The sequence below is a fragment of the Vanellus vanellus genome (genome assembly GCF_965231255.1).
Source record: "Vanellus vanellus genome assembly, chromosome: 19".
Classification (NCBI taxonomy): domain Eukaryota; kingdom Metazoa; phylum Chordata; class Aves; order Charadriiformes; family Charadriidae; genus Vanellus; species Vanellus vanellus.
Genome location: NC_138924.1, coordinates 9,789,348 through 9,812,709, shown reverse-complemented (window position 1 = coordinate 9,812,709; position 23,362 = coordinate 9,789,348). Strand labels below are relative to the sequence as shown.

The 23,362-nt window shown below is 36.6% G+C and overlaps 1 protein-coding gene across 1 annotated transcript in view; it reads right to left on the bottom strand.

Moving 5' to 3' along the window:
* BRIP1 (BRCA1 interacting DNA helicase 1) overlaps window positions 1-23,362 on the bottom strand; it is a gene marked incomplete at its 5' end in the record, with an annotated part of 61,668 nt that overhangs the window by 19,836 nt on the left and 18,470 nt on the right. Inside the window, 2 exons of the mRNA XM_082493258.1 lie at window positions 62-183; window positions 952-1,111. Coding sequence (XP_082349384.1) covers window positions 62-183; window positions 952-1,111 — 282 coding nt within the window. The remainder of the gene's footprint in view (window positions 1-61; window positions 184-951; window positions 1,112-23,362) is intronic.

The window sequence follows — 23,362 nt, the reverse complement described above, 5'->3', positions numbered from 1 at the left end:
GCATATTTGGTGTTTTAAACATGACAAAAATAAAGTACAACTCTTTCAGTTAATATCCTACCTGAAGGTCTTTCACATTGGGAAACGGAATACCTATGGTTATAACTGCACGGGCATTCTCATCACAGAAATCCAAGCCTTCACTAACTTTTCCTCTGCACACAGCTATGAGGAGTGCTCCATCTTGAACAAGCCAGAGAGGAATATACAAATCATTCCCAGTGATAAACTGAGCATCAGAAGAAAGTTTCACCAACATCTTTTAAAGTGATAAACATAATATTGTATAATACACCATGTATCAGTCTGGAGAAGGTGAGTGGATATAAAAATACAGACTACATTGTTAGAGGGATGAGATTAACCCCACTTCTATCAATAATGTTGTAATTTTGAATATGAAGTAGCAAAATAATTCTGCACTGTATAATACAGTGGTACTTAATTATGCAAGAATCATATGTATCTACAACAAAATTTTAAACAAATTTTGCACTACAAAAATCGTGCTATTTATTGTTTGACATATTAATACTATCATTCTTTAGTATCTGTACTAACATTTAAGTATTTTGAGGAGAAATCCTACAGTGGCTGTAATACAAAATGGTAAATCACAGTCGTGCAATGTACTATAAGTCTGATTCTTTGCGAAGCCACTCTGCGCCCTGCTGGACACACAATTGTACATCCTTACACAGCTCACTGCCCTTTGAATACCACTATTAGGATTATCCATCATCCTGTACTTCCCTATATCCTCATGCAATAATATAAATAGCAGTTAATCTTCCTCATTTATCACAATAACTTATTCAGCTGAGGTAAATGTAACTGTTTATCCATACATTAATCTAATTACTAAGCACGTTGAGAATCCTTTTTTTTTTTTTTTTTTTTTTTACACTTGAAGAGTCTGTATCGATTATTTTGTATGTCTGAAGAACGTACCTTTTTCTCCTTTACATTTTATTGCATCATAGTATAATTTCAGCAGTTCATCAAAGTCACTCTTTGCCCCTCCTTGAGGCTCTGCAATGACTGTCTTAACCAGCTCCAGGTTCCTCCATAAGCCAGTGTGCAGCCAGCGATCTTTTAATTTCTCCAACAGCTGAAAACAAACAGAAAAATCCAGAAGAGCTGTAATGAAAGATCAATCACTTGAACTGCTCAAATAAAGCACACAAAGACAATTACTTTTGTGAAATTACATTATTCAGTTTTTGTATTCACAAATACAAGTTCCCCTACCGTGCACTGTTCCACAGCTATGCAACACTTAAACATAATAGCCACTAATTTTGCAATTAGAAACAGTGTGGATTTGTGCGTCATCAAAGCAAAACTCTCTAACTATGAGAGTGGTCACTAAAGAGCATCTTCTGGTATTCCTCAAAGCAAGAGGAATGTCATTCAAAGAAATTGTTTTTCTGATTACCAAGGAAGGGATCCATAAGACCAAATTCTAAATTAATTTGAAACAAGCCTTTATACCTTAAATTTCCACAATATTTCAATATTTTAGAATTTACATAGATAATATGAGCGAGGAGGTATTGATGTAGGATTTATCAACAGCCTCCTCTGCTTCTTGAAGGGCCTGTCAGCTTTCATATATCTACCAGATTCCGAACTGTGCACATTTTACTCCAAATCAGTACATGCTCAAACCTTGCAAGCAAATAAACTTGTTCCACGTTTAGTGCAAATGTAATGAAAATATGTATTGCGTTACAAAAAGCAAAGTCTAAAATTGCCACAGAAACTGAGGTCAGATGGGCGGGAGTTATTTTGCAGTCGGCAGTCATCGCATGCTCTTTTCTCATCAATTTCTAGACTGAATTTTATCAAGACACGGAGCAAAAAAGTCATTCCTTCACCTGACATGTTTGTCTGACGGTGCACAGCGCTGCCCTCAAGACAAAAGCAAGGCAACCCACACATTTTAGAATGAACTGAGTAGCTCTGGTTCACTGGACAGAAGTAAATACTTCATTTCACTCCTTCTACTGTTCAGTGATCGTTAGTGTGTCACCAGCTATTGTGCAGCATTACTGAGCTTTGTATGTACAGTTTTTAAATTCACACATTCTGTAATAAGGGTTATGCTCTTAACTAGTCTGTACTTCCCTCAACTCCACTCACTGAAGACTTTCTCAGTATTTTGCTTCAGGCTATATAAACTGCTCCATCTGGAAGCTGCACTTGCCCCAGTTCATTGCTCAAAAAGCCACAGCATCCCTTAACTCCAACCCACTTGCCTTTCTCATGCGCTCCAGCCAAGATCTCAGGATCTTGAATGGTTAGATTGTTACAAAATTAATCTGTCCCATGTCCAAATATACAGTTTAAGTGTTATCGTGAAGCAGAACTAATGGTCACTAAATGTTGACACGTTTGAGTTTACAGGGAGAACATCTGCAAATTTATAGGAAATTGTTTACAAGAACCGTTGCGTATTTCACGTTCTCAGCATTAAGGATCTGAACTTATTCTCTGACATTAAGTGTTTGGATTGGTTCCTTTTGAGGTACCTGCGGTTCAGAGGGGACAAATATTATGTTATTGTTGAATTTTCACTAGCTTTATTCAAGCTAGTGAATTCCAGGGAACTGCACTTGCTTACGACCTACCCAACACCATTCTCAAGCAAGCACACAGAGATGGACAGTAGGAACGGTTTCCTACACACACAGATGTTTCTGTAGAACAAATCATCTCTTCTAAATGTGTCTGTCCTACTGTTTGTCCCCTTCTCTACCAGCTCTGTCATTTCCTGGCAGCATCCTGTCTGTAATCTCTTTTTATATAAAAGGTTGTAATACAATGACCGAGCAATGACAGTCCATCTTGCCATCCACAGCCTGGCACTATGTCTTCAGTTCTTGGATATCATACAGAGATAATTCTGGTAAAGAAAAGAATCAAACAAATTATGGCTGTAAGTACATCCATTTGGGATCTGTTAGAGCTGCCAGGGACTGTAATATTATTAGCTTTCCAGATTTCATTCTTCCCTCTGTGAAACTAGCGTCTGCCTGGGCATTCACTTAGCAATCTCTGCTAAACTCACTTCTAGCACTGCCTGCTGTTTACCATGCACAGCAAAGGGAGGCCAGTAAGATAATATAGACAGGACACACTTGGGTATAACCGGATTTGACGTTTACATACATAAAACTATCCATGCTTTGACTTCTAAGGGTCACTTGCCCGTCATTTTATTCTCCTCCTATCCTCTCAGCTACAGGAAATCAACTGGCATTTTTCACAAACACACCCTTACGAAGTGTTCTTAGCAGCAAAATTGTTTCTTAAATTAAGAGAACCAAAGTCTGTTGATAGGCTCAGAAAGAGGAAGATTCCTTACAAAAATTACTCAATCCCTCAATGCCACTGTATTTCTCTCATATTTGAAAGAAGTATAACTTATATTCATAGTTGGGAACTTGGCAGTAGAAAATCTGCCTTCAAATTCTTAAGAAAACATCTTTTCTCTTTTGGGGGTTACCCAGCCCCTCCAGGTAAGTATCTATTAGACCATTATAGGTTCAGGTTTCTTGTTTAATTGACAGAAACCGTCACAAGAGAAAATCTAAATTTTTTGATGGAAATGGGAGAATTATTCATGGAAATCTCTGGCAAGAATGGAACAATTCATTTAATTCACACAAAAGCTATTACCTCTTCCACTTAATGGAGTTTGCTAGATATGGAAACTTTCTTGAACCCAGGGAAGTACGCACAAACACACACAATACCCGTGCTATAGACACAGACACTAAACCGACGAGAATTATGGACATGACTGAATACAAATAAATAAAATATAGAACACATACATGCCTCATAAGAGCTAGGAATCAAGTGCAGGTTTCTCATAAAAAATTATTTCACTTCGGGTTGAAAAAGTGCAAATGGGAGCAAGATATAATGCCAGGAATCACAGGAAGCAACCATTAATGCCCACAGTCAGTCACTTTTTCTACCCAAGGGAATAATAGTTTCTGCAGTGGAAGGCAGTCTGTGTATATTTTATTAAATCCCTTAAAAATGGATTCTCAAATGGTTTATTAACAAATGGTCTTCCTCCAGGAGAGCAGAAAATCTTGTTAGAAAGAATCTGTCATCTTCCCATGCACTGAAGGATGTTTACTTTGATAGCTTTTTCCTTTTTTTCCTTTCCGCAACTTAAAGACACCTGTAAGCTATGATCCATAGAAACTGTGAGCTCAGTATTTAGATTCACCATTCGCCTTTGTCGGCATCCTCTTTTTTAGGCAGTTTTTGAAGCATTTTTGAAGTTTGGGAATGGGGGAAACTGTTTTCTCAACATCTCTTGCCACTATGTTGCACTCCTAGGCAAAATCCTCTCAGTCTGTGTCCATGAAGGAAAAGCTTTGCCCCTTTCCATTTGCAGCTTTGTTTTATACAGTGCCAAAAATTGCATTAGGGGTTTCCCATGTCATGAAGCAAGACCAAAGATTTGTTTAATGTATTTTACCCTAAGGCGAGTTCATTGTAATTTCCAGCATCTTAACGAAGTTGAGAAGTTAACTTGCAGCAATCAAGTTGCTGGGAATGCACGTTTTCTGCAGTATTCATTACCTCCTGACAGTGATTTTTAAAGCAGCTATTACCTGACATGAGGAAGAGTGTAACAGAAAACACTGTAACATGATGAGTTACTTATTCTGGTTTACAGTTCCCTAGCTCTTGTCCTGCTACTAAATTTCTTTACATAGAATATTCCCTAAATATTTTAGCATTGACTCACCTAACGAATGGATCTCACCCTGCCAGCAGAGTAAAAAGGCATCACAGAAATAATCCCGCCATCAAAAAGCGCTTGCGGAAGCAATGGAACACTTCAAAATATGAAAGGATGTGTGAGAGCAGTACAGGGCAAAAGGGATAATGACCTAAGCAGCACCTGATAGCAAAGTAAAATCACTCTGGCTTTATTGGCTAGTTTAATAACTATTAACAATTTAATAATAACTATCAGTTACAATTGCATCGTATATTCTTGTGCACCTTTAAATCTATATGCTGTCTTGTTACCCATACATTATATAATGATAACTGTACAAAAGGTATTTCAAGGTCCCCAAAATATACACAAATATCCTCTTAAAAGTAACTCTCTTAAAAGTCTGCCATTATGCAGTAAGAAAAACATTTATCCAAACTTTGGCATTTTTAAAACTCGTTTCTACGTAATATTTTTTTTAATGATATGAAGTTCTACTTTTCATTGTTATTCAGATATGAAGCGTAGTCAGGGGGAGAAAGGAAACAGCCATTAGGTTTTTCTTAATAAAAATCACAGTATTGGCACCACTGTTAGTGCAAAAAGTCAGAGAATCCCAAGGGACTAACATTGATCTAAAAGCCTTTTCCCAAGCAGAGCTCTTCATGTGTTTGCTACCAGAATTTTCTTTTTGAATAAGCACTGCTTCAAATCAAAGCGTGTCTCCAGTGGGCTGGAAACGTGTTTGAAGGGTCAAATAGAAGTTCTACACGCAGTCAGCACAAAACTTCAGAAACGGAAAACAGACGTCTATGGCCAAGCCAGAGGCTGTGCAACAGGATTTACTCCACCAGACTCTGTTTTGGCAGAACTAAGAGGGCTATGCTACACTTGGGACCACAAGCGCAGTCACTTACAGAAAACAGGGTTATCATCCGATCCACCAACATGTAAAAAGTGACACATGCAGACGGACAGTGCTGCTGTAACGATACACTCTTCTGTCATCTTTTAAGTATCAGTCCCTTAATGCACATTCTACATACAGACACCAAAATTCTACATTTACAAGAAATGGAGTGAGGAAGATGTGGTCAGTTTTAGAAGCAGCTAAAATCTCACAATACAAACATTTTCCCCTTAATTTCAAGGCTATGTTACATGGTAATGTGTTTTGTTTTTTTAAGATGTTATATAGTTATATGCATCTTAAGATCATTTCCAGCTATGGTTTGTGACACCTGAAATGTCTCGAGAAACACGAAATGGAAAAGACTGGCCCGGCCCATTCCCTGCTGAATACTTCCAGCTGATTATAACAAGTGTTTCCAAAAGGAATCTAGACTAAACTAGAACACTACAGACATGTAGATTAGGGAGTTCAAACATGGCATAAAAGGATCCTCCAAAGCTCCTGCAGATGGATAATATACTTTTACATCTACAAAGCTGAAATACATCATGTTATTTTCCTAGTACACAGACTACGGAAATTACAGATTATCTCATTAAACAGTTTTTTTAGTATGTAACTTTGGAACTGTCTTACAGATTTATTCTCTTTTAACTTTGCAATACCAAAAACATTTTAAGAAGCCGCAGATGTATGTACCTGCATCCAGCTGCGCCTCTCTCCACATACAGGATGAACAACTGTTTCAGCAACCATAATTAGATTCAGAGAGAGACAAGAGAACCTGTCGAACTGAATTGTGCTCTTCTAGTCCTTTCACAATCTTACATTGTGAAAAAGGCCATAAATTCCCCATATATGCAAAATCAACCACAAAGTAAGGAAAATGCATCCAAAGGCAATTCCAACTAGCTAGGAGGAGGGAACAAACCTAAACCCTACTCATTTAAATAAAACAATAAAACTTTTTCCAACACACGGTGCTCTAACTTTAAAACTAATGCTTCTTCCACTCTCATCTGAGTCATACTTAAACTTATGAAAATAAAACAGGTATCCCTGCATATTTTAAACATACATTAATAAGGTCTTAGACCTTTCCAAAGTATGCAATACATTGTCTTACCAGCATTTAAGTTTCAGTAACACATTATAAAAGAGAACAAATACATCACAAAATAGACCAAGGGAGATACAAATCTGGAACCGGTGGATATTGTGATTCGGTAACCAATAAAAAGCTTAATAATTTAGAGACAGTACTCCAAACTTCTAACAATAAAACTTAATAGTATTAAATAATTTTGCTCTTTGCAAAATTTTTTATTTAAAAGTTTTTTTGTCTATCATTAAGAATGTGCATGAACCAGTCTTTTAAAAACATATTATTTCAGACAGACCTGGCCAGCAGTGTGCCTAACATTTTAAGTAGCTCTTCTTTAAATTTTATACTAGATGTAAATATAATTTATACCTTCTTCAGTAACAGAAGACTAATTTCTGTATCTTTCCTCTCCTCTTCTTCCACTGATCTCATAAACTCTGTTTTGCTTCAAGACATTGAGTAACTGTTCTTCAGTGAGTGCTTTTATCTTATTCTATGATTCTATGATCTAAGCAACAGGAGGAAGCAGTGGAGTGGAGGAGGCAGAGGAGTGCAGATACCAAATTTATACACTGAGTTTTATCAAATGTTTTTGCTTCAGTGCAGTGCTTGTATCCTGAGAGAAAAATAACAGGTGTCAAAACCAAACAAATAAGAGGTGTTTTTCCTCCCCCTCTGCATCTACTGAAAACCCTTACATTCAGAGAGAATGCAGTTTTCTTGTCTTACTACAAAATGTTTCCCACCATTTGGGCTGTCTGCAAAACCAAAAATAGTACAGGTTGCTTTATACATCACAGGACCACTCAGCCTGCATCTGCATCAGCTGCCTCCTCTCTTCCGTTCAGTAAAAAAAAAAAAAAAAATTACAAAAAAATCTATACATTCTGCAAATTAAAGCTATTAGGATGGAGGACATAATATTTTCCACCAAAGTAATCCTCTCATGATCTCAAGGCACAGATGTTTTTATAATGTATCTAATTCCATAGGCATCGCATTACCTTTAATAAGCTTCCAGGATGATGCAGTTTGCTGAGTCAGCTGGTTAGCTACAGCTGTAACTTTTTGCTCAAACCACTCTCCCACTGGTCTCCAAGCTCTAGTCTGTTCAGCGTGATGGTTAATTACCTGGTTGAATGTTCTAGTTCTATTACAAAAGAATGAAACTGTCTCTATATTAGTGATAATCCAAAAATATATTCAGTCATTAAATAAATGCATTTAGTATGTCGCTTAAACACCAGTGGCCTTAAATTCATGTTATTTTAAAGTAACCCTGAAGAATGTATCCAGCAAGGCTCCACCCAGTTTTCTCACATCATTTACATACCGTTATTACAGGCTCGTATTAAACTAACTTCTTCAAGAACTGAGATGTTTTACAAATGTACAGAATTAGCAAAAGTTTTTTGACAGTTCTCTGAACTAAAAGGGTTACCAAGCATCTGTACTAAATGACCCAGAATCCTACAAGCTAACTGACCTCCAGCACTATTGGAACTCTCCAGTTTGGGGGAACCTACAGTTTACAAAGCCAAAGTGGCAGCATGGGATCAGTAATTAACTCCATTTCCACCTTTAGTTAAAAAAACAAACAACAAACAAACAAAAAAAACCCGCACCAACCCCCAAAACGCAACAAGAAAAGTTCTTTGAGGTTAAAAGTGAACACAAAGGAAACAGCAGAAGGAGGAAAGTAAACAGAGTAATGAAAATAGGAATAAAAGATTGAAGGGAGAAGAGAGAAGTGCCTGGAAGGATTCAGGTGAAATGAAAAAGCCGAGTTTCCTTCCAAAAACAGGAGGGAAAATATTTGGGCCAACTAACCAATGAAATATAATATCCATTATCCAAATCTTTAAAATCAATTTGGAAATAGCACTCTAGAACTATTAAAAATAGTACTATAGAATGCACAATGTCCCTTAACAAGAGTAAAAGGTCACACGTATGAAAAGCAAGCAATGAAACCCAGTAACATTTATCAGTATGACCAAAATATTACATGCTTTCAAAAGGACTGAGAGAATATGCACCTTTTAGCCACAAGTCAGTTACCAAATTGGCAGAGCTAATCTACATTTCAGCTTTTTTTCCTCCTTAACCAACCTGTAAGCTTTTTCAACTGTGATTTTATTCTTAATCACATTCCTCACCAAAAAAGAAAAAACCCTGAATTTTGCTTGACACCCAGACATTTGCACTGCGCCAGGCTGGGACTATACCAGCCAAGAATAACTTAGTCCATTGAATTATTTAAGCAGTTGTTCGCACTCAATTAGATTTTCATGAAAGGTTAAGCAATAGACTGATTCACAGAAACCTCTTCATGTTTATGGGAGGTATCTAACATAATACAAACAGGTACTTAAAAGTCATTCTTTTGAATGACTAAGCTGACACAAAATACTAACGTATCTATTCACAAAAAAAAAAGTTTTATGCTTCAAATTCCATTTTCTCCATTTCTAATTATAACACATTTCATTTAAAGAGAACATGAAAATATTTCCTTTGTGAAGTAAAATCTACTTTCAAAATAGAACATTAATTTCCCACTGTTAATGGCAAACTGGAGAAAAATACTAAACACCCATATAAATATGCACAGGTAATCTTTTCTTCACATGCCAAAAATAAACTGATTTAATACAGCATTTTAATGGAAACAGGCCACACAAAGATGCTATTCTTGTTGAGGAGAGGCTACGCCTCCTTTCTTCTGCACATTTCCCCAACTATTTATTATCATCGTGGGGCTACAACCCGCAATGCAAAGAAGTGGTCTTTTGAACCAGACTTGGTTTACAGAGTACTAACTCCAGATCAATTTCTATCTGATTTCCTTTCCCAAAGTGTTACAGAGCCTCTGTAATGAAAAGCTCCATAATTGCAAAACAGAAAATATATTAAAAAAATTATTAAACATTTTTTCTGCCGTCAGAAAAAAGAAAGCATTCTGTTGTAAAACCAATAATTAAAGAATACAGGGAACATGATACATTCAGACTTTGATTTTTTTGTTTCGAGGAATATGAAGACCAGGCAACACAGAGAGGAATTTTAATGTGGAAAGACCTTAGAAAAGGACCAAAGTAAAAGTAAACCTTGTGAAGGAACGGGACCAGAACGTATGCTCACCTAAGTACAAGTTCCAGAGGAAAACACACATTCCTCACTTTTTTCAGAACCTCTCCTTTTCAGCTGATGAGGAAGATTTTCTAATGTGTATTTAACTGCTAACCCTTAACGTCTGTTACAGCAAAAATCAAATCAAGTGCATAAAATAAGGGAGCATATATTTAAAGCAAAAGTAGTTAAAGGGAAAGTGATTTTAAAAACTTCAGCTTCCACAGATAGCCATGATTCCAAAATTAAAACAAAATTGCTGAAGTTAATCAGTGCTCAGCAGGTTATTATTTTCTATCGGAAAACTTCCATTTTATTGGAAATCCTTCAACAGTCCAGAGATGGAATTGCGAAGGGACCTCAATCCAAGTCACAAATTTATTTACTTTACATTTCTTCCAGAGTTAAGAAGAACGAACATATAGCCTTTTAATTTTCCTAACAGGTGGTCTGTACCATGGAGTCTTTCCTCAACACATCTCCCAGGAGAAAGTTGCCCTCAATGGGAAATCTCTCTCACTACCACGTGTGCTATTTCAAGAGATTTTTCACTTAGACCTCTCATCATTTCTCATTTCTTCACAACAGATAATCAGCTTGAAGAATAGAACTTTAAAACCAGGTAAGTGTCTGAGATTTTCAAGAACCTGTGTGGAAAAAAGTGTCTTTTTAAGTTTAGAAGTACTGTACTTATTTTCTCAAGGAAAATTTTAAACAAACATGAAAGAAAACCAAACACTTAGGATCAAGGCTCCTGTTGAGATACTGACATATGCTAGAAAATGCGGGGTAAAATCTATGCTAGCCCAAACACGCTTGGCAGACACACTGGGGGGGGGGAAGAAAAAAAACCCCAACAGATACAGGCTACCATGCAACTCAACTACATAATTAAACTAAACCCTGAACATGGTGAAAAACTCTGTATTATGAACAAGACTCTGATCACCATGTGCACACTCCAGCACAATAAAAGGTGAATAATTCATAATCATTTTCCAAGAAAAAGTATGCATCGCTCAACTTGGGGGAAACACAGGGGATTTCACTGGTATGATTTTTCTTTAGGGACAATGACAAAGTGCCGCTCACCAGCAGGAAACTGAAGCACTGAACTGTGTTCCATGTGCCATAAATCAACACTGCAGCCTACAGGATGTCTCTCTGGTACCAACATGCCATCAATTTTTCAATAACCTCCTTAAATAATGGAATATGTGAACGGTGACAACAGTAATGAAAAATGAAATGTTTTGCACGCCAAAGACTCTAGAATAACACAGTTAATACATTGCTTCTACAGTTAAAGAAGTTTTTTAATATAAAATCTTTTCCCCAAAACCCCACCTTGTTTTACCGCAAAATCTGGATAGCCTTTGAAGTATTCAGCCTTTGAGCTCCATCACAGCTGTTCCTAAACAACCTGGTTGCAAACAGGGTTTCTTTTGTGGTTTTAAAATTAACCAAGACAACAGCTTTCTGTGTTACGAGAACTGCTTGTACATTCACCCTAGGCTATCATTACACTTTCACGTTCCAGTGAGAGAGCAATCGTTCACGCAAAGAAAGCTCTCCAGAAAAAAATATTTTTAAAAGGATTTTTTAGATCCTGGTCCAGAATAAAATACAAAATTATTAACTGTTCACAAATGAAGTCAGCATCCCACACTGCTGTCATCTTCTTCACCAGTCAAAAACCAAGCTCAGTCATCTTTGACCTCTTTTTTTTTCCAGAATAAAGAGGAAAAAAAAAAAAAAAAAGACAAGGTTCTCTTAGTAGCCCATCAGCAGTGAGGCCCAGTGCCAGCTGGGAAAACCGATTCAAACAGATGTGCAGTAGTCCGAGGCACGAGGCCGACCAAGTCCACGCATGCTCACACAGTAAACGGTGCCAGGCAGACGCCTGTCGTGGGGGACTGACTCCACGAGTGGGAGAGTAACAGGTTTTAGTGTTAATAGAAGACTAAAAGCTAACAGAGGAAACACTTTTAAATTTATAGAAGGCATTTTACACCTGTAGTTGTTAAGTAATTTTGAGAAAGGTTAGTCATTTTCAGTACATGTAAAAGATCTAAGGCAATTTCTCAGCAACAACTGTGTATTTTATGCACAATGTTTACCTCTGAATAGGTATTTACATAATGATAAAATATGGTAAACAGGGAACGAGATGAGCTCTGATTCTTGGAGACATCTAAAACCTCTCATCTGGGAAGTAGGACCGCAAAACACAAAAATACATACAATTCAAGGCCTGTCAAAGAATGAAGCAAATGTTAAGACAGAAATACAAAGCGATAAAACTTTCTGCAATCATGACAGTGCGAATGATGACACTCCCCAATGTCACCAGCATCAGAAACATGTACTTCAATCAGCAGTAATTAAGGAAAGAATGAGAAGTGATTAATCTCACACCGCAAGAAGCTATTCAATGACTTTACTCAATGAAAATTTTACAGCAGTCTGCCAAAGTGAACTAAGCATATAACATTTCTATAACAATCAAGAGGTAAGATAGGGTTCTGTAGATAAAAGAGCACGAATAATAAGAATGAATCATGAACTGTTATCTATCCCACAAAAAGAATCTGATGCTGGGGATGAAAACCTGAAAGCAGGATCCCTAAACACAGACTTTACCATAAATCTAGTGACCTCCCTGGAACTATGTGGAGTTACGCTAAGTAAGGAGATGGTTTTCTGGTTTGGGGTGCTGGTTAGATTTTTTTTATTTTTTTTTTAAATAAGAATCCTTCTTTCCCAAGTGAAAAAGAATTATCTTACCTCATGTAACTTGGATCATCTTTTTTCCCCAACAGTAAATGCTTGATATACCTTTACCATATATACTACACAATAAAAAAAAAAAGTAAAAGAAAAACACCCAAAACTAGTGTAAGTATTTCTTCTAAGTAGACAACTCTATTCCCCCTTCTTCCTTCACTTCTCCCCCACAAAAAAAATGTAGGAAGAGAGAACAATAGACTTTTCAGAACATCTGATTCTTAGGAAAATAATTTCTTAGCTCATGATCAAAAATAGGAAGAAAAAGCTGAAAACCAAGTTTTAAATGTAACAGACTGCAATTTGGCAACCAGTGTGGCTCATTGGTAAGCCAAAACTAGAAGTTTTAAGTTTAGTGCAAGTTATTTGTTTCAAAACATTTTTGCTAAATAAATAAACCGTTAATGAGCTGTGAACTGAATCAAAATGCAATGGATGCTCTTTAGAATACACTCTGTCACCAACTACATTTTATCGCAAAGAAGCTCGCTTACCCAATTAGCAACTAAGTCTAAAGCATGACCTTCCAAGACACGATTTGATAGGCTTTCTAACTTTCCAATGAAGTAGAATTTTTCTGAATTTAAAATAGCCCAAGTATCCCTTTCAATACATTTAATATTCAAATTCTCGTATATGCTGTTACATTGCTGGTACAGAACATGCTACCTAAATATATGCTTTCAAGTATATTTTATCTCATATATAGTGTTTTTTCACACATGAAGAAGTCGCTTCTCTGCCACCTCAGGCAGTGAACATCTCAGAAATGCCAAAGGGACCAGGAACTCTGTAGGTTGCAATGGTTCAGAACAACATTAATGTCAGTCACCTGTGCAAGATACTCCTTCTTCTTAAAAATAATGTTGCTTATGCATATTGTTCCCTATTAATAACTACCGTTTTCCATTCTGCTTTCTCTCCTCTTCATTAAAAGCTCTTGAAGAAAAAGACAAGTTGACTGTAATTGTTATTTACTATTTGGACATTCACAGAGCACAAACCTTATTTGCAAAACTCATTTTGAATGCAGTTACTACTTAAATGGTAGGAAAAATATGCAAGCAGAAAGTGTTAATTACAACAGAAATTGGAGCATGTGTTAACTAGATACAACAATTCAGCTTGCAGCACTTTGACAAGTCAGAGCTCAGAAGTGAGAAACAATAATAGATTTTTAGTTTATTTTCTTGATGCTGTATGCTCAGGGTATTTAAACTAACAGCATAATAAAATATTAACCTGCACAGCTCTCAGGGTGTGAAGTTCACAAGCAAAACACTCATCTACCAGTATGGCATATAATTTTTTTAGACATAATACCCAATAATCTGCCACAGACTGTCGCTACAGATTCTACTTTATACGATGCACAGATGCTATCAGAAAGTATATCTGCTCTATGTAAAAAGCAAGTGCCACAGGGCACTTGAATAATTGCACATCCCTTGCTGGTCACCATAGCAGTTCAGTAAGCCACGGAACGCGTATTTGTTCATTCTTTGCAGCCAGTAATTCAGAAAGATAAGGTGGGATCCAAATCACACCTAGAAATTTCCCCTGAGCCAAGAGCACTGAACAGCTAGAACACTCAGCCATGACGGCCGCTGTGTACTCGAGGAGTGGCCGTGTGTCAAATGTCTGATTGCAATAAGTAGTACATAGGAACAGCAAATGGCTCCTCTGTTCCCACAGTTTCTGCAGGTTTCCACAGAACGGGAAGTCGGAACAGCTCATTCTTTTCATATCACCTCACCCAGAACATTCACCTGAGTAACTCTCCAGTTTATTTGGTTAACGCGTGGTCAAGACAGACCCAGTTAACAATCTGCAATTTCATACTAACAACTACATAACATAAACCGTATTTCATAAAAAGATCAGAATTTCCAAATTAGTATCTTTATAGATTCTCATATTAAGGTCAACCACTGAAAAATATATTTTAAAAAAGCATGTAACATTTCATCGCTGAGACTGAGCTCTAGCAGTAAAAGGGATGATCATGCTCCCTTCCTTGAGCGTGCAATATCATCTCTTCCTCTGAGTCTGACACTTCTCTCACCAACTCAGTTCACAAAGCCAGCAGGAAACTACCCAGGGATTAAAAAAAAAAAAAAAAAAATTAAAACCTTTCCTTTGCTCTGGAGATATGAATCAGTTGACACAAAATTCAGAGTAGCACAAGAACAATCACAAGGAAAGGGGGAAGAACCTTGTCATTCAGCAGCAAGCTGCCGGATCAGTGCCTCTAACTTCTCTAAGCATATCTAACATTTGGATTGTCTCTAATTTCCCAGAAACCAGGAAAATCACTCCATAACCAGTGCATATCTATAATCCTGTCATACTATTTAGGAAAAAAAAAAATAATTTGTGGAACTATTCAGATTGTCAATTATCATTCCCTAAAGATAAAATTTTATCTTTGACAGAGCCCAACATTTTTCTTGGTCTGCTTTGTAACACATGTGGAAGGTCAATACTGACATCAGCTACTGGGGAGAAAACCACCCCTAAAACAAAACCCCAAACCCAAACAACTCAGGAGGTTAAAAAATTCTAAGTGAAAAATTTGTAACAAATTGTTATTATAAAACAAGCATCAGCTTTAAAAGTTTAGGAGAACTTCAGCCACACAGCACTTCAGTTACTCCTTTAGAGCATAATTGAGCACTATTGTGCCTTATTTCAAGAAGATATGTTTGCTGGAGTATCTATAGTTACACAAGAAACAATCTTGCCAGGGTGTGAAGTGCCAGCTCCATCTCCAAATTTAGTTTGGCAGAGTAACTTGACTGAACTGATGACACAGAAGAAGGAAGCTTGCCAACAGAATTTGAGGATAAAGATTATATACTTGGTATAGAAAAACTCTTACTCTAATTCTTCACTCTTCCTTCTGCTACTGTTCTTCTCTGTTTGAGCCAATACCATGACAACAGTCTCCAGTGCCAAGGGGAGAAAAGTGCGTCGTGATGGAATGGCTGAAATCTTCCACCACTCACTGTGATTTTTATGTACATCTCTTTGCTATGCCCAAGTCAGTGGGAAAAACAGAAACTGTAGACTTCAGAAATCACATTAAGATTTACAGGAGCCATTGGAGCTCTCAGAGGACACCTCAGATAATGGACACCAAGCCTGAAAATTATTCTTTCGGATGAATGTGAAGGCCCCCAATAGCTATACAGTTTATATTACAGACGTTAAAAAGTTTAAATGATGGAAAAAAATGGAGAATGAAACTGAAAGTAGATGCTGTATATGTTTTTTCTTTTTTGCTGCCATTAATCATAAAACATGAAGGAGCTGAGATAAAGATCAGAGAGAAAACTACCAGTGCAGAGTAAGTGAAAAACAAGCAACAAAGAATCAATAGTGGACAAGTAAAACGAAATTCCATCTACGTTTATTAGGTACAAATGTTGAAATGCTTAGTTCCCGAGTCATTAGAATTTGGCTTTTTTAGATCACGTTTTCCCAAAATTATGGACCATCAGACAGAAGTCACTTCACGAAGATTTCCATCAGACTAAGGCAAGAGACACAGCTTTAAAATCTGGCAATAAGCCTTTCTGTACAAAGAAAAAAAAACCCACAGGGTCACTTCAGTGTCATGAGCCCTACCTCAGCCCTCCGCAGTCACTGAAAAAACACCGGTGACTTCCAGGGAACATTGCGCAGAGTCATTAGCGCCAGGAAAGAGACACAGACTGCTTCTCCCACGTTGTTTAATTACTCTCCCATCATTTTGCTCTACTTGTATTGTTAGGTACTTGCACATAATTTGAGATAGCAAGGATGACAGAATTCTATTCCCTAAAGTCTTTTCTTGTTTTTAGGGTTTCTTACATACTGTAATAGCACCGTTGCAGCTGTTTGGCTCAAACAAATAAGGCTTCTGGAGTAAGAGAATGCCTTTCCCTTGAGAGCAGCAAGCAAGTGCTGTGCAGAAAGTGAGTATCATTATTAATTTACAATTATTTCGTAACTTATCCCTGATATGCCAGCCTGTTTAAAGGCCTCCCTTTCTTTTCATCCCAATGAATGTGATGTTGGATATTAGCTATAGTTACAGCACCTAAAACTAGATGACACGCTGAAACATTGTTTCCTGTATAATTTCAAAGCTGTAACAGTGCAAATTACATTCTCTAACATTAAAATTATGCAGCAAATTAATGTTTACGTTAACTTCAAAGAACAGGTTTCTGTCATAAAACATACTTGGTGTGAACAGGTCCCTACATCCTGCAAATATTTACACACAGGAGTAAATCTCTTCCTCGAAGTAGTCCTACAGCTGTCAACAGGAATATCAAGGAGAATATTACTCTTGATAAAGCATTTATCCGTGCGTATTATACCTAAATACACCTAACAGAAAAAATTAAGCATTCTTATGGAACCCACCAGACGTTACTAGATAATTCCTCACATGAGCACTCTGCAATTAGTGCAACGGCACCACGGAACAACCATCTGTGGTGCAAATAACTATTTTCCTCTTTAATTTCAAATTCACCTTTTAACTGCACTAACCTAATGGTTTCCAATTTTTCCTCCATACGCATTACAAGCAAAAAGACGCTCTGGAATGTTTATCTCTTATCTGGATATTGTCATTTTACTGTCTAAAACTTCTTAAAACAAGCTTTTCGCTAGGGAGGAAATCAGTCAGCATCAGACCTAGTGGGGAAACCCTGCACTTGCTCAACGTCTACGGCTCTTACATAGTTCCAGATGTTCAGAACATTAATAATGCACTAACTCAAAACCTCTTTTTGAAACTTTAGAATGTGCAAATTGCATTAAAACCTCTTTGCCCTCATTAATGGTATTGTTACAATCCCAGTACTCTGGAAAATGTTTTTTGGCATTTGTTTAACTTTGTGATATTGCCATTTACTCATTTTAACAGCCAGTGCTCAAATCTTAATGCTTTTAATAGGCCTGGCTAAACAGACTACCATCTTTTGTAAATTTATTGAAGTAATTTATTAAATAAGTAAAAGTTGTCTGAAAGCAGTGTTAGGGTCTTTTATTGATGGCAGAAAAAAATAGGTTTCTCATAATTTATTTACAAAACTGTGTTTCAGGTAAGTTTTAGAAACGAAAATACTCTGTTCTTTTTTCAGTGTTATGACAAATTCATTTTCTGCCACTCTGACATAGATTTCTTTTAATAAAAAATAATTTCTACCAACCTCATACAAATCTCAGTAAGAAAAGGGGTCTGTCTTAAACTATGAAGAGCCAGACATTCAGAATTAATACTGTAACTGTATCCCTCCCTCCGTCTGTCATACACAGGGGTGGCACGTTTATGTCCAGGCCAGGAGACCATATATTCAAGGACCCGGGCTCATATCCAACGCAGACACACTGCTGTGCAATGGCAGAAGAGTGCAACAGTCAGAGGTTAAACTGAGGTCCCTCCTGTTTATTCCCAATAACTACCTAGACTGAACCTGAAGATTCTCAGTCCAGTTGCAAACAGCGCAAGTTAGACTTATTGCCATGCTCTGTGCTGCTCACGGAGCTAACGGATATTGGTAAGACCTGCTTGCCTAAAGTTGTGTAATACTGCCAAGAATGGGTTATCAGCAGAATGGTAAACAGCACTGGTCTGCAACTTCACTACAGCTTTGGTTGATACCTTAAATATGGGAAGGGAGCCAGGACAATAAACAGAGGTGTTCCAGTCCAGATGGGTTTGCTGTCACCCAACACTGTCTTGTTCTCACTGGAGAAAACACGATCAGCCAAGACAATGTGAAAAAGGGATGAGACCAAAGTGACAAAAAGTGACAAAAGTCACTATACATACATCATTATAACCTTACCCCAAAATTCTCAAGGGAAACAGCAAATGCAATGCAGCACTAATTAGTCTGTACCTACACAATAATAGTTCTGCCTTCCTAACTAACATAGTACATGGCAATGCCAATTTATGAAGGCCATTTGTTCATCAGTAGCAGGATTGGGACTGCCATATGTATTCGAGATTGGATATTGAATAGTTTGGTCTCAGATTTATTGTACACAAAACTTGTGACTACTCACATGCATGGAAAAGTAACCACTAACTGTTGTTAGAACTGACTGTATTGCAGATATTTAGCCTTATATTTAAACCTTAAGTTCAACAGCATCTGTGATAAAGTGACCTAAAAATTATTTTCTTGTGGTTTGGTTGCTTTTAAATTATACCCTTAGTTGCAAAACTGCTACTTCAATAATGGAGCAGTGCTTTCAATTAGCCTTTCAATTCCTGTTTCTTCTTTTACTTCGCCTGTTCTCTTCCTCGCTTCCAGCTCCCAACAAAGGGAGGAACAAAACTCAAACCCACCCATTAATATAGAATGCATAAGAACATTCTCTAGGATATGCCAACCAACCTTACTAGAAATAAGTCAGTCTGAAAAAAGGTAGTTCACAAGAAAAGTGCTCTAGGAAACAAAAGCCTTTGATCACTTTGTTCCAACATAGCATTTCTTAAAGTTACTCTTCAACAACCCTTGGAATCACTGCAGTACACAGCAGAAGCTCTAGACAGTCTAACAATTTTCCAGCAGATATCATTTAGTTGTAAGAAAGTCTTGCTACTTTTTCATTATTCTCCACTAAACTATCCTAAAACCACGAATTCACTCGAAGTTATACATACAAAAAGAATCAATGTTAATGCAATATAAGAAACACTTAAAAATTATGCATTCATTTTCTCTTCCAGTTGTATTACATTTGTAATTAAATACCCATTAGATGTAAAATTCATATGGCACCATAGCTGTAAACCTCAAACAACTGTCACCTGCATTTTAAAACGGTAACACAACTGGCATGGAAAAAAAGTGTCTATATTACAGACAGTTGGATACAAATACTTCATAAACAGTATAGCAAATCTTTTTTAGTGTAGATTTAGATCATTCAGCCACTTCTAAGAGGTTCACAAGACAGACAACAAAGCAGTTACTGTTCTTATCTTTGTAGGCTTGAAATTCTCTTTATTTTTCTAAGATATTTCCCTCTACAAAACTATTTGATACAGTATAATGCAAAATAAACAGCAACACTGCAACTACTGAGTAAAACCTCTATTTGACCTCAAAAGTTAAAGCTTTCTTAAGGAAAGTAGATACAAAAGAAATACAATTCATCTGAATCAATGGAGAATACTACATCTTAAAGGTGTAGGAGAAAAAGAAAAAAGTAGTAAACAAATCTTGGATTCTCAAGTGAAGAATACTTATCAGTTCACAAGTTTTACTGATGAAAACAGGCATTCAAAGCCTTTTCAGCAACTATCTCATTTTAAAAATTTTACTTCCAAGTTATGGCTCAACAATTAGCAGATAAAAATTAGCCAACAATGCCTCACAGAAAATAATAAAAAAAACAAACAACAAGCCCCAACACATCAACATTAACATTATTGTCCAAAGCTTATTTTGTAAAAAAGCTACTAAAGAAAGGTCAGTTAATTCATCATGATGGATTATCACTAAAATTTATAAGCATTAGCATTTTTCTCCTTGCTGGATACCTTGACTTTGATATGACACATATTGAATGAATCATCTAAGATGCAGGCACCAGGCAAGATATATCTTAATGCAGACAGGTCGGCGACATGAACCCTAATGGTCCTTATCTTAATCTTGTTTAAAAGCATCTTAGATTTCTGAGTAATCTTTTCACCTTCTGATATTCTCTTTTATAGAGTGTTTTTGCCGGAGTTGCTACTGATTTTCACATAAATGCATTTTTGTTGCATAGTATCACCAGTCTTAGTAGCCCTAAAAATGATCTAGGTTTGCAATTTAGTAGATGTTAAGATTAAGCTTATTTTTAAAAAAGTCAATGTACAAGAACGCCGATAATGACAGTAAAAATTTGTATGTTATTGTAGATGATCCCACTCACAAAACATGGTATCGCAGCTGTTCATAACATAAACAGACCCCTATCAAATGTGGGGATGTACATCTGGTGCATTGTTTTCTTATCCATATATCTGTTTTTTCTTTCTCCATATATTTTCCTCCATTGCATTATTAATCTCGGATATTTGCCATACATATGTTTTTAAACAGTCACTCTTCAATGAAAAATATGTTTATTCAAATACCTGATTAAGATAAAGGCAAGTTTCTCTACTATTGCTTTTTTCATATTCACATTGCATCTCATAATTGCAAATTACACAGAGATAACAAGGTGGCAGACTTTTCCCACAAAACTGCACTGATCTCTTTCTGCTACAGCTGCTTTGACTAAAAAAAACAGGGGATGAAGGGGCACAGAGGAAGATAACAGGTGAATTATTTTTAATTCCCTTTTTTTTTTTTTTTTTTTTTTTTTTTGCAGTAGCAGCAGTTCATACGTTAGGTAGAAAGATCTTTGAAAAGTACCTTCTCAGCCTGACAAAGTTTTCTTAAACTGATCATTAGGAAAGGATGCAGGCTTACAATGTTGCAGTCATTAAATTCTTTACACAACAGTTGAATAGCATTCTAGAGATTATAAATATCTCGTTGTAAGGGGCACTCCAGAGCAAAATATAGACAAGTGACTACTACCTCTTCCTGGCAGTAGACAGCTTCTTCAAAGAAATCTAGAATCTCCCAGGAAATATCTACCTGAAGAAACACTAATAGAGAAAAATGCAAGCCATTAATGGATGCTTTTTTGCACGCATTAGCTCTGGAAGGAGTATGTGACTAAAATGCTAGCTCCTACAGCAATGTACTCTGCTGACATTTATAACATTCATCTCGGATATTCTATAAGCAGCATCCAGTTTTCTCATTTTATGATTAGGTTAATGTGGTGACATTTAGAAATTTTACTTGCCCTCTATTTATTTGCACATGGAAACTTTCTAGTAGGTTGACATCTCTTCTAGGTGAGGACGAAATATTTTTTCTCTCTATTATACACTTCAGAAGTCTGAAACAAATCATTACATTTCTGCCAGAGTTTGTTTCTCTAGCTCTAAGGTGAATACAGGGGTCATCACTTTCGCCAAGTATTGGTAGATTACTTCATTAATGTTTACAAAGCAACCTGAAATCCCAGACAATTTCTCTACATTTAGAGAAATAAATATTACTCATAAAAGCCCTTTAAATTCCAGACTGGGAAGGTCCAACAGTAATATTCGTTCTGTTTCTGCCATAAGTTTATTTTATTTCTGACGTGGTGTAATGAAGTTTGAGTAACAGGACAAGCAGTAGGAGAACACTGCCTGGGTGCTGATCTAGGCTCCCAACGTCGTTCACCACAAACTGTGTCAGGCAGGGTTCTCAACTTCTGCTTCCTGGCAGGTCTTACACTCTCCATTCTTTCTATTCTACTGAGGCCAGAAAGCATCGATTTACATTCTTACAACAAAAAAAAGAACACACACCTATATTTTATTAAAGTGAACAGAAGCGAATGGAAGTCCAGTAGGAGGCTACTTCTGTCTCTAGCACTCTCCTTATACACAAACAAGGAAACGTGCAATTTACTACCTGAATTAAATTAATAAAGGGCTTTCCAGAAAATTAAAATTAACTACATTTACAAAGCAACATGATTAGGGATAATTGTCAAAGAGGTTTTCAGGCAAGCATGTAAAAATATGCAGCATGAACGCTGAAGGTGAGGTAGTGAAAGAGGCAGAGCCATCCCAGACACAGGGCTTCTGACAGAGGTACAGAGAGAAGGGCATCATTACTGAGCCACAAATTCTTAAAACAAAAAGAGTATGCTGAACTGAAAAAAATATCTCTAAGAGCAACCAAACTGAAATCCAATGTACATGCCTAAATTCAAGCTTCATCAAATTACCTGGATAGATGGCACTCAGAAAAATTCAGAGCACTGCCCTCAGCCTTACAGACGGTTAAAGAGACTTTATTTTTCACTTATTCCAAAGCTGAAACTCCAATTCCTAAAACAGGCTGAGCCCTCAAAATATCTGCTTAACTCACAATAGTTAATATACATGGTCACATACCTCACTAAATTAATCAGATCTTGATTGCCTTGAACATTTTTTTTTTTTTAAAGTTGCAGTTTTTTTAAAGAGATGTAGCAATTTCCCCATGAAAATCTCTGAAAATCAGTTTTGAAATGCAAATGTCCAGGCTAGCAATATTCTGTATGATGATGAAAGAAAAATACCTTGTTTTCCCTGTACTAATATGCTTATCCTTACATTATTCTGTGTTTTCAACATATTAATCTCTGACTTAAAGGCAACCCAATCCAGAATAAAAGAAGTAGAATGAAAAAGGGCATCCATAGAAAACTATTGGCAATGTGATTTTAAAATATCATCCTTCAATTGTCTGCAATTTATATTTATCAATACTTTCGCTAGGATCATGGAAGTGTTCCCACAAAGGAAAAAAAAACCAAAACACTCACCATGTTTAGCTAGGTGACCTTTCAGTGAAACATAAGGGCAGTGAGAGGGGGGAAGGGTACCAGAGCTGTCCAGCAATCTCTTTCCTTCTTTATTAAATGTCATTAAAGTCTCTCTATACTTTCAATTCAGATTACTATTCTCATCAAAACTTCCATAAATATTTTTCAGGTCTGTATACGTAAGATCAGCTATCGCACGCTGTTCAACATTATACACTTTAGTAAAAGAATAATGATGATC